The sequence below is a fragment of the Daucus carota genome, chromosome 1 (genome assembly GCF_001625215.2).
Source record: "Daucus carota subsp. sativus chromosome 1, DH1 v3.0, whole genome shotgun sequence".
Lineage (NCBI taxonomy): Eukaryota > Viridiplantae > Streptophyta > Magnoliopsida > Apiales > Apiaceae > Daucus > Daucus carota.
In genome coordinates this window covers 32873031-32885317 of record NC_030381.2, presented here as the reverse complement: position 1 = coordinate 32885317, position 12287 = coordinate 32873031, and the positions used below count along the sequence as shown (strand labels likewise).

The 12287-nt window shown below is 35.5% G+C and overlaps 2 protein-coding genes across 3 annotated transcripts; one reads left to right on the top strand and one right to left on the bottom strand.

The window, feature by feature from the left end:
- Positions 1 to 1205: 1205 nt before the first annotated feature.
- On the top strand, positions 1206 to 8527 carry LOC108204540 (protein CLMP1). 2 transcript variants are annotated; one of them, XR_010284729.1, is made up of 3 exons: positions 1206 to 3854; positions 6475 to 6639; positions 6779 to 8527. XR_010284729.1 is itself a non-coding variant. In XM_017374034.2 (2 exons), the coding sequence occupies exon 1, from the start codon at positions 1477 to 1479 to the stop codon at positions 3832 to 3834; it is 2358 nt and encodes a 785-aa protein (XP_017229523.1). In that variant the 5' UTR covers positions 1206 to 1476; the 3' UTR covers positions 3835 to 3854; positions 6475 to 8527. The 2 variants fall into 2 exon arrangements, 1 of the variants encoding a protein (XP_017229523.1); XM_017374034.2 differs by having other exon boundaries at positions 6475 to 8527.
- On the bottom strand, positions 7740 to 8572 carry LOC108209146 (uncharacterized). Its single transcript, XM_017379907.2, has one exon. The coding sequence runs from the start codon at positions 8570 to 8572 to the stop codon at positions 7847 to 7849; it is 726 nt and encodes a 241-aa protein (XP_017235396.1). The 3' UTR covers positions 7740 to 7846.
- Positions 8573 to 12287: the final 3715 nt, after the last annotated feature.

Below are 12287 nucleotides of genomic sequence, written 5' to 3'. Positions count from 1 at the left end.
TTATATTTAATATATTAATATAAAAAGCTTGGTCTATTCGGTCAAGAACCGAAATTTTTTAAAAGAACCGCACTGAACCGAAATTTAATTCGGTCCGGAACGAAGAACCGAACAAACTGAAATTATGAAAAATTTTGAACCGAACCGGACCGAATTTATACGGTTCAGTTCGGTTTTTCGGTTCCGGTTCGGTTTTGCTCACCCCTGGATACAATACGTGATGTATTTATCTCCACAACGACCACAACTAGTCTACCAAAATTACTAAACTTAAATGAACAAATGAAGATTATGTTTATTATATCTATATTCAATTAGCTTAAGTGGTGTCTTTTTTATATAAAATTATACTATAAAATATTGGAAATAAAAGTTGATTTAAACAATACAAGTTACAACGTTATGATTTTCTTCCAAGTTATTGAATTTTACAATACACAATATTCCCTCTGTTTCATATTACATGCCCACTTTTATCCAATTTTTTTTACCATCACATCATATTGGTCCCTCTTGGTCGTTTCTAGCATGGGACTATAATTCTATCCGTATCATTATAATTGGATTGAGCAGCCCACTAGACTTCACTGATTATAAAAATCTCTCATATACAAATTATATCGTATTAGTCCGAGTAAATAAAAATATATTTACTATCCAGAGTTAGATATTATTGATGTTATTAGCTGGTTTCAAAATAAAAATTATACTTAAAAATTTAATAAACACATAATTATATGGGTCTATGGAGACCACGTTTTCATTGGAGACCACTTATGTACTGCAACTAAAATATTCCATAAAAACATTGCAAAACGTATCATTTTTCGAATCATGTTCTGCAAAGATCATTATTTTATTGACAATCTTGCAAATTTTATACATTTGGCAAATAAAACATTAAAAAACATATTATTTTACAAAACCATGTTTAGTGTGCAGAACATTTGTTGATCTTGCGGAACATACATGTTCTACTTGTTTAGTATAAATAATTTTCAACATTTTTAATGAAATAGTGATATTTATCGAATGTACTTCTCAAAACAAAAAATTTGGTAGTGTTTTAATTGCAGAATATAAGTGGTCTCCAAGGTCACAGATGAAAATTTGGTCTCCATGGAATTTTTTCCTAAATATTATAAAAACAAACAAAATTATTACATTTCGTTGAGTATTATAGTACTAATTTATAGCCCGAAATTGGCGACAACGGATATACATCTATCTAGGGTTTCGAAAATCAACTGTGTTTCCCCAAACCCCATCTCATATTCTCATTCTCCCTCTCCAGACTATTTAGATTTATACTTACATTTTTCAATCATCTTCTGGGTCCTCACATTTGGATCAAACTGCATCTATATCCACCTTTGAATCTTCGTAAGTCTCTATATATCTATCTTTATCTCTGTATTTCATTTTCTTGAATAAAGTTTCAATCTTTAAGGTCTGTGTGTGAAATTAATTAATTATATGGGGAAGTCTGGAGGTAAAAAGAAAAAGGGTGGTGTTGTTAATCAAAATAAGAACCAAAATTCAGCAAAAGATAATGTTTCTTTGCCTGTTTCGAATAATGGGGTTGTTTGGGATTCCACCATTTTCTTGAAAAGAGCTAATGAACTTAAAGAAGAGGGGAACAGTAGGTTTCAAGCTAAAGATTTTGTGGGTGCTCTTGAACATTATAATGATGCACTTAAGTTGATTCCGAAAGTGCACCCGGAACGCGCTGTTTTTCATAGCAATAGAGCTGCTTGTTTGATGCAAATGAAGCCTATTGATTATGATGCTGTGATTGCGGAGTGTTCTATGGCTTTGTTGGTTCAGCCTCACTTTGTTCGGGCTCTTCTTAGGAGAGCACGGGCGTATGAGGCGATAGGGAAGTATGAATTGGGAATGCAGGATGTGCAGTTGTTGTTAGGGGTTGATTCGAGTAATAAGGATGCGTTGGATATTTGTCAGCGGTTGAAGACTGCAATTGGGACTCGTCAAGAGGCTCAGCAGGATATTCATAGTCGGCCTTCACCGGCTGCTCTCGGTGCTTCTGCAGTCCGTGGAGCACCAGTTTCGGGTCTTGGGCCGTGTTTGCCAGCTCGTGCAATGCCGAAAAAGACTGCAGCTTCTCTTTCGGGGTCTGGTTCGTCTACAAGTGATAAGACAGATAAGACGGATAAGACGTCTGTAGTTCCTCTTGAAAATGGAGCTCGGGTTAGTCCTGAAGTAAAGCCTCAAATGTCAAAACAGGCTTTGAAGAGACCTAATGGTCCTACAAAACCCAATGGCAATCTAGTGAAGGATTCCCAAAAGGATCAGAAGTCTTCTTCATCTGTGTCGCAGCAATCTCAGGGGAAATCTTCTGGAGCTTCAATACAGTGGAGACCATTGAAATTAGTGTATGACCATGACATAAGGCTTGCAAAGATGCCAGTGGGTTGCAGTTTCAAAGCATTGAGGGAGATCGTGGGAGAACGCTTTCCACTATGGGACTCAGTTGTGATTAAGTTCAAGGATCATGACGGAGACTTGGTGACTATAACATGCACAAGTGAACTTAGATTGGCAGAGTCCTATGTTGAAAGTCTGTTGCAGAAAGAACCTCAAACAGATAAAAATAACTTGATTGGGATGTTGAGATTGCATATCGTTGAGGTTCCCCCAGAGCAGGAGCCACCTATACCGGAAGAAGAAGAGGAGATTCCTCTGGAAAGTGAAGGGACCAAAGTTGATGAGATTGGGTCACATTCTTCATTGGGCGATGCTGCGGTAGAATCTGTTGGAACTGAAGTTGAGAATAAGACTGAAAAGACATCTCTGGAGGAGACACCAAGAGCATCAGAAGATCCTGAGCTCAAGGAAGTGGAGATGGATGACTGGTTGTTTGAGTTTGCTCAGTTGTTTAGGTCCCATGTTGGCATTGATTCAGATGTTCATATTGATCTCCATGAGCTTGGCATGGAACTGTGCTCTGAGGCCCTGGAGGAGACGGTGACAAGTGAAGCAGCTCAAAGCCTTTTTGACAAGGCTGCTATAAAGTTCCAAGAGGTGGCTGCTTTAGCTTTCTTTAATTGGGGGAATGTCCACATGTGTGCAGCAAGGAAGCGAATTCCAGTAGATGACTCTGCTGCAAAGGATTTGGTGGCATCCCAACTTCAAGCAGCTTATGACTGGGTAAAAGAAAAGTACTCTTTAGCGAAAGAGAAGTATGAGGAAGCACTTATAATAAAAGTAGACTTTTATGAAGGATTATTGGCCCTAGGGCAGCAGCAGTTTGAAATGGCAAAACTCCACTGGTCATATGTTCTTGCTAAAAAAGAAGATCTCTCCAAATGGGACCCTACAGAAACAATCGAACTGTTCGACAGTGCTGAGGAAAAAATGAAAGCAGCTACAGAGATGTGGGAAAAGATGGAGGAACAGAGAGCCATGGAGTTGAAGGATCCTAGTTCAAGCAAGAGAGAAGAGTTGTTGAAAAGAAAGAAAAAACAGACAAGTTCTAATGAAGGTGAGACCAGTCAAGTGGAGTTATCATCTGAAGAAGCAGCAGAACAAGTTGCTGTGATGCGATCACAGATTCATCTTTTTTGGGGCAACATGCTTTTTGAGCGGTCTCAGGTTGAGTGCAAGTTGGGGTTGACAGGCTGGGAGAAGAAACTCGATACTTCCATTGAGCGATTTAAGCTTGCTGGAGCTTCTGAGGTTGATATTTCAACAGTTTTGAAGAATCACTGTTCTAATGGTGGGGGAGCTGAAGTTAATGAAGTGAAACTTAAAGTAACTGATGATGCTGCAAGTGAAGCAGAAAATGATAAGCCAAATCATATTTCAGGGGAGTGATTTATTTGTTCAACTTGCAAGTAAGCTCAAATTATTTCTCATTATATTTTTCCTCATTTCTCAGTATGATTGAGGAACAAAACATCTTTTTACTTAATAGAAGAGTGGTTCTCCTTTTTCCATTTTCCGTTTTTTTTATAGAAATATTAGATCATCAACATTACCGTCTTTGCTAATTATTGTTTGGTTTTCGGTTTGACATGTAAATGTACAAGTCCTGCTAAAGTTTATCAGATGTTGATGATTGATGAGTTGATTAAATTGTACTATGCACTTGCGTCTTTTTAAGATTTTGCAATCTATGTTTGTAATGTTTGGAGTTTCTTTATATAGTATTTTTATTTTTCATGAATATCCCATCTGTTATAATGTACCTTGCTTATAGATATATAATTACTAATGTACCGGGTGAAGTCAATTTGACATGGTAGCTATTAGCAAAGAATGTAAAATGTATTAGAGTACAGTTATTTGTGTACAAATTAGGAACTTTGAACGTAGAAACTGATTTGTCTTGGTATATGACGGTGATTTATGTTATTGATTTCTTGCTAAACAAGTGATCATATCCGTCTGAAGTCTGTATTTTTGATGGTATCTGATACGACAATATGAGTCTCGCCTAGATGAAATTTAGCGGCATCTGTAATTTACACGTGTTATCTGGTGTTTCAAAAGGAAGGAGGAGGAATAATGTACCTTGCAATTTTGCTTATAGATTTATATTTATCTGGTGAAGGTCATTTGAAATTTCGAACAAGCAAGATTAACAAATATGAATATATCACATATTCATATTTGTAACTGTGATTACTGATGCACGATGAGTAATTGTACTAGACAATTAGTTGATTCTCTTAATTGATTTCTTAGAGCTTGAATTTCTAAGATCTCATCTACCTACCTAGTTCTTTCCTGCAACGGATTTCACAGTTTTACTTAAAGCAATCATAAATGGTGAGCGGTTTATCATTACAGGTTAGAGCTTAAATTTCTATTAAGGTCCTCTGTCTTATCTTAGATGACTAAGCCCTTAATTCCTGACTAATAAACACGGCTACCCATTGAATCCGGCCTGAACTGAACCTGAATGAATTTTCACATGAACCATGCCATTTCCAAAAGCTATGTTCACCTAACGTATTGATTTGCCCACTAGGTTTTACACATTGCTGTGTTGCATTTTTATGGCTAATGAAACTAACAATATTTTATTTTTATATATAAGAATGGCGATGCAATTATGCAGTTACTCTTGTCTGCAGTAATATATAGCCTTTAGTGTTACTGTGTGAGTCTTGTCTTGGCAGAGGAGGCCAGTATTTGGTTGCACAACCGGCTTTAAATGGTTCACGTAAGGTTTTTTCTCTAGTCTTATTTTGAGTTCTCTCCGTTGCTAATTTATTGGAGCAATGCCTTCACTTTTTTTACCTATATGTACATATGAATGTCCAGCGTAGGTCATTTTCAGAGAAAGTATTGTTCTGCTCTGGGTTCCTTGGTGCTTGGCCTTCATGAATGTGTTTGAGTTTTGAATCCCCTGAATAACATTAAAATCTGTACTATTTTATGGGATGTCTATATAATATTATTCCACCTTTCATGACATTACTCGATTATCTTGCAAGCTGTATCTTTGGATTTGCAGTATCTCGTTTTTATTCACTCTTAGCTTTTACATAATCCATTCTTCCATTCAAATCTTAGATCCAATCCATTCCTTCCCGTTCCATTATAGTATAAGTTGTAATCAAATAATGCTAGCAATCTTGGGATACAGGTACAAACTTTGTAAGTTTTTATTAAAGGACACATTTTATGTGTCATGAATGCGTGCCAAAGCGTTTTGTGCCAAAGTTGTTCTACCTCAGCCATCAAGCTCTTCTACCGTAAGCACATTGTATATAGCCAATCCACACCTGTAGTCTTCATCTGATGCTCTGTTGCTGAGGTTTTAAGTTATAACAAATTGTTGCACTATTAGATAAGAACAATAGTTCTTTCAAGTGCATCAAACTCAGTGTTATAATGCAAAACTAGAAAAGGCTGCTATAGAAAGATTCTTCCGTTATATTAATTACACAATGTTCTATTCGTTGGGCCTTTACCCGCATTGCTGCTTCAAAAGATGTGAATCTCACAGGCATCATACAAATATGAACTCTATGAGTTCTGGTAAACATAGAAGTTCACTTTCTGAATCGAGGGTCTTTTCTTTGTCCTGTCCGTTATGATCTGTTATTCTGAGATTACAATTGAGTGATCGTCATTGGACGGTTAATGTTAATCCTTGTTCTGAACATCTCAGTTAATTGTCTACTATTCTGGGTGCCTCTAACATTGTAGCTGTGTTGTTCGGCAACTCTTACTGAGTTGCTGGTAATTTTTAAAATATCTGAAATAATGTCGGGGTTCTTTTGCTTGGGTGCTTCTAGTGTTTTTGTTTTCAGAGTACGTCTAAGGGTAAAATGAAACTTGAAAGTACACAAAAAAAAAACAGCATACGATATTCCTATATTTTAGTTATTAATTTTAAGATGCATTATGTGATATGAGAAGCTATGCTAAGTCATTTACTTATTTCATTCTCTGTAATATGTTTCATTTGTAATTGATTCAATGGTGGGTGGTTGACATCAGACTGCTGCACTCGAAGAATAAAAAAAGGAATCTGTGGATGAGGTTGATGCTGAGGATGAATCCAACTCAAGTGAAACTAAAGCAGAGGTAGCAGAGCTTGATTCGAAAAGTGATGGTATTCATGAGAAACCTGATATGAATGATGTGCCAGAGAAATAGAACAAGGTGATTGCCTGATTGCTATTCTTCACTGTTTCCTCTGTTATGTTGTTTCCGGTTTCACCACTATGAATCTTGCTCCTGTTCGCAACCAACTTTATTTCTACTGCTGGGAATCTTATACGCTAATCGTCGACAATCATAGGAACGTCAAGATTTGAATGGAAGCGCATTGGATTTAAGATTTAACTAATTTTGAAGTTTGTTCACAAATTTTCCAATCCATTCCTTCCCGTTCCATTATGGGGTGACGTTCCGAACATATTTTGAATTTGACAATTTGTACTGTGCTTTAATTTCATTGGTGCAGCTGATGTGCAATTGAGAGAAGAATGGTACTGTATCTCTTTGGGTTTGTCATCTTACCCTTTACTTGATTACTTTTTTTTTACAAGTATTATGTGAAGGACTGAAGGTACCTCTCTTACATGTCATTTACCTCTTGTGGTTACCCCCCAAAACCAAATAGATCGGTCATGCCACTAGGCATTTTATTAGGACATTGCACAATGACCTCGAACACTTTGTCCAGTCGTTTTTCTTCTGTTATTTTGAAAGTAGCTGTTTCAGCTTCAATCACTCGAATTTTCGAAAATGCTTTTATTTCTCAGCAAATGAATGGCATCTTCTACTGTTTCTTTTTTGGGTGTCACTATTAACAATGCAGTTCATGTTCATCCAACTTCTACTGTTTCTCTTTTGGGTGTTAATATCAGCAATGCAGTTCATCCAACGACGAACCGAATCTGAATCCTTTTATATCTCAGCATCTTCTGCTGTTTATCTTTTAGGGTGCCGAAATCAGCAATGCAGTTTATCCAAGATAAATCAAATCCAAAATATAAAGCTTCTCAATAAATACGTGCAAAAAGTAAGGATCATATAAAATTTTATAGAGGGACGGTGGGAGAATTACATTCCTTTGTTTAGGGAAAAAGCCATGTATTAATTTTCAAGATTTTAACTGCAGAAAAAACACATAGAAAATCATTACATAATCCATGTAGAATCTACCAAGCTTAATTTTTCGATTCCCTTGTTAAGCTTGAGTTTTGTCAAATGCCATACATGCCTCGATGGTCGACTCGTTGGCTTGAATTTCGATATTTACAAAGAAACCACACATTGCCAGCCTTTTTTTCACAACGAGGGATACATAAAAATGTAAATCAAATCTGCGTATACAAACCTTCATCGATCACAGAGCAAAATCTCAGAAAATATCAAGAATTTCAACGATCTGACGGTTGCAAAGAGGACACGTCCCTCGATTCAACCACAGCTCCCTCGAGCACACCCTACAAAAAGTATGGCCACATGGTATAAACGCCGATCCTTTCTTCCTTCCCATGCACACGCAGCACACTGAATCCGCACTCCCCGTGGACCCCACCACCCCTTTCTCTTCCACCTCCTCCCCATCTCCGCCGTCCGTTTCTTCCAACAGTCTCATCAACGACACCCTCAACGGCGTATCCGGCACATTATCGGGTCGGGTCGGACTCAAACCCGACCCGTCTTCTCCCTCGTCACCCGCCCGGAATTGCCGTTCGGCGGCCAACGCATCCGCTAAATTCATCCCCGCCACGACCGGAGCTCCACTTTCACAACCCGGATCCGGACTGACAACCGGGTCAACCCGACCCGATTCTACATCCTCAGCCTGCTGCTCTGTCTGATTGTTTGTCAACGGTGGGCCCGAATCAAAATCATAGGAACGATCATCGTCGTCCATGACGCTTATGTCCGAATCTCGTACACCCCAAGTGGCCCCACAACAGCCCATCCCTTTGAATCCCAGCCGTTGAGCAAGTGACTTGCGTCTCTCCAATCGATCCACACCGTCCATCCTCTCCTTCAAAAATTCAAGAATCGTTTTCCCTTCTTCTCTTCCCTGCAATCCCAAACTCAAACCCAACAATTCACCAAACTGACTCATTTTCAAATTTCACACACACAAAATACCCACAATCTATATGCCTGTGCTCATGTTATGCATACATACAAATATTACATGCAACGCAATTAGGTGCATCAAATATATCTCACCTCTCGAGCTCGGCTCGTAAAATATTTACGGAGAAAAAAGTGATAAGAAAGTAGGAGTTAGGAGACTTACAAAGAAACGTAATTCGGAATAAAAAGGAGGTTACAGAAGCACTCAAGTCATGTGAAGTTGAATAAGCGAGGCACCGCTGCTCGACATTAAATTCTCGTCACATAAATAAAGTGTAAATGTGTGTGAATGCGGGGGAGTTGGAGAAATGAATAAAAGGGGTGAGAGATTGTGAGCTCATTGACAGCTCCGCCTAAACAAGAGCAGGGCAGGAAGATGTTAAATACTTTAAGATTGACCAAAAATGGGAACTAGTAGACGTAAGAAGAAGAATGTGTAGGTATAAGAAGCCAACAAATGGAGATTATTAAGTGACTTTGAATTATTTATCCACGTTCGTTTTGACTGGGTGCCGTCCAGTTCACTTGAATGGACGCATATTTTCCGTAACAAGAAAAAACAAGTGCGACAGAATTGGATTGGAGTATTATTTTGTGGAATGAAAAGGTTTCGAGAATTTGAGATTGTCTGCACTAATGAGCTAAGTCCAGTGTTTATGAGTTGGATTAGTATTTGAAAATTTTGATTTAAAGGTTAAACTAATTTTGATGTTGGTGCAATTTTGATCGCTCGAAAGATTTTTGATTTCAATTTTAGCTCTAAAATTTTTTAAAGAGTTAATTGCAACTGACACTCTTTTGGTTTCAGTATATTGCACATCACATCTAATAGTTTTGAAAAATACACTTTGCAGCCCCAGATTTTTAACCCGTAGACACTTTGCACCCTTTCCGTTGATTTCTGCCGTTACCGTTAACTTTTGCGGGGGCATTTTGGGAAATTTAATTATATTTAATTAAAATCGGATTTTTATTTAAATTTTTTGACCATCTAAACGATATTTATCGGAAAAATTTAAAGAACGAAAGTTGTAGAGAATAAAAAAATCTTCTTAGAACTATAAGTTTTCCAAAAAATATCGTTTAGATGGTCAGAAAATTTAAATAAAGGTCTGATTTTAATTAAATATAATTAAATTTCCCAAAATGCCCCCGCAAAAGTTAACGGTAACGGCAGAAATTAACGGAAAGGGTGCAAAGTGTCTACGGGTTAAAAGTCTGGGGCTGCAAAGTGTATTTTCCAAAATTATTAGGTGCAATGTGCAATATGCTGAAATAAAAAGGTGCCAATTGCAATTAACTCATTTTTAAATTCTACATGTCAAGCGATCAGAAAACAAATCAACTAATTGTTTTTAGTATGATATTTGTTTTCCAACCTGGTTGTATGGTTAGTTGGGGGTTTGTTCCGACTGTATTATGTTCTAATTAATGAAATTGCTTTTCTTTGTGTCAAAAAATAATGTACTTTCAATTTTTTCTCGTTGCAGTTTTAAAATGAGTAATTATTTTCTTTTTTTAATATTTTAAAGTGTATGAAAATGATAGTTTGTAAATTTGATTTTGAACTTTTTATTTATATTTTCATTTTATAGATATTAGAAACAAAGATAAAAGCTTAAAATACGTACATAAAATTAAAATGATTATTAATTCGAAATAAATGCAATGGTCCATCTTCAACTTAATTCGATGATGGGAAAAAAAAAACTGTACTTTCACTATTGTCTTTTAGAAAAAAATTTAGAGACTTGGGCATAGTAGTATTTTAAAGAGTTTTTTTTTATTACACTTAGCTTAATGATGACATGTTTGGAAGTTCGAGACTGATAAAAATTTAGAGATTTGATATTATTTAATTTGAAAGAGGTTTTCAGTTAGAAGACTAGTTATATTCGGTTATCGAACTAAAATGTAATCAAATAATTCTGTTCGAAATAAATAATTCAATTTACTAATTAAAATAATTAATTTAATTTACTAATAAATATCTATAATTAATTGACAAAATAGTTAAATCAACCCGTTAATAAATAAACAACCTGTGTTCTGCAGAACGAATGTGAGCTCTTTCGAGCCAAAAGGAAGAAGTGAAATCGTAAACGTAGGAGGTGCAAGAGCCGAGGTGTATGCATGTGAAATTTGCGTTGGTTTATGGTTGGTTTGCCTTATAATCAGAGGGTGTCCCCAAACGACGCAAAGGTCAAATCTTTTTCTTTATTGATTCTCCCCCAACCGATTCTCTCATTATTACTACCTATTTACTTTACACAATAGCTTTTCAATTTTTTTATTTTATCTTTGAGGGAGTAATAAAATAGTAGTTCAATCATCATGAATTAGGCTCCCATAATTTTCAACAAACAGTTGTCACAAAGCTCCAAATTTAGGAATAAGTGAGGTCATGCTTCATGCTTCCAGAGACTTTAAATAATGTAGTTTGACATATATGTCACCAAGTACTTGAAAATGAATTATATCCAAATGGAGATATTGCTCACACAATCATTTTAAGCAGAATCCTTTTATTTGAAATTTTATGTTGCTCCTGATAAAAAATAAATGAAATATGTCATCTAGTAATGACCGAAAATCTGATTATAAAATTAGCCAATGATATAAATTTTAATAATTAAAAAAAATATAATAACACAATTCCTTGATTTAAATTATTTGTCATGTTTAAACTTTTATATGATTATTATTTTTATTCAAATTCAAATTAGAAATTATTGTTATATAATTCTAAGAAACTGGAAACATATTTTAAAATGAATTATATATATAGTAACATAATTTTTAGTTTTCTTTAATTATACTAGCTAGATTATGTTTAAAATTGGGTCAATTTAACTAAACATATAAATGATAATGAGAGATTTGAAATCAAAGAACAAAAAATATAATCATATCATGTATTCGAAGAAATTTTGAGGTTAAGCTGATCTTCTTTGTGAAAATTTTAAAGGATATTTTTAGTGTGTGCTCATGTATATATACTAACTATTTTTATTGTGATGGAAGACTTTTATTGATCATAATTTTTGTGCATACACAGAGATCATAATTATTAATGAGGTTTCAACAAAAATTAATTATTAGTAGCTAGAAAATCCGAATTTTAAATTATTGTAGAGGTGATGATCACTGAGGAGTTGAGGACGGGCGCACAGTGGAAATGAATGATTGGATGTTAGTTAGGTTTGGCAATTAGCATATTCTACATTTCGGAGTTTCGCCAAACAGGACTAGTTGAATTTCAAAAGATAACACAGACTATATTCCAAAAACAAACCGATGACTAAACTGCGAACACTCAGCACGTAGGTTAACAACCATGCTCCAATTAAGGCATCGTTAATCGTACCTCAAAGGGACACTTCGGTCGGGTTTGGTATCGGAAAAAAGGGAGAGTAGATGACAGAAAAATTATAATCAAATTAAATTAATAAACGGTTTGATAATTATTGAGATTTTATGCTTAGATTCTAATATATAGATAGTTGTATATGATTAAAATATATGGCTAAATTATATACAGTATTAAACTTTCGTACATCTATAAATATAATTTTATTCACAGATACCATGCTTCTGAAACGGATATTGCTTTTGCTTCATGAATTGTTATTTAATTTCTATTAAAAAAATTCATGATATTGTAATACCGTGCATATCTTCGATACATTTTTCCTTTT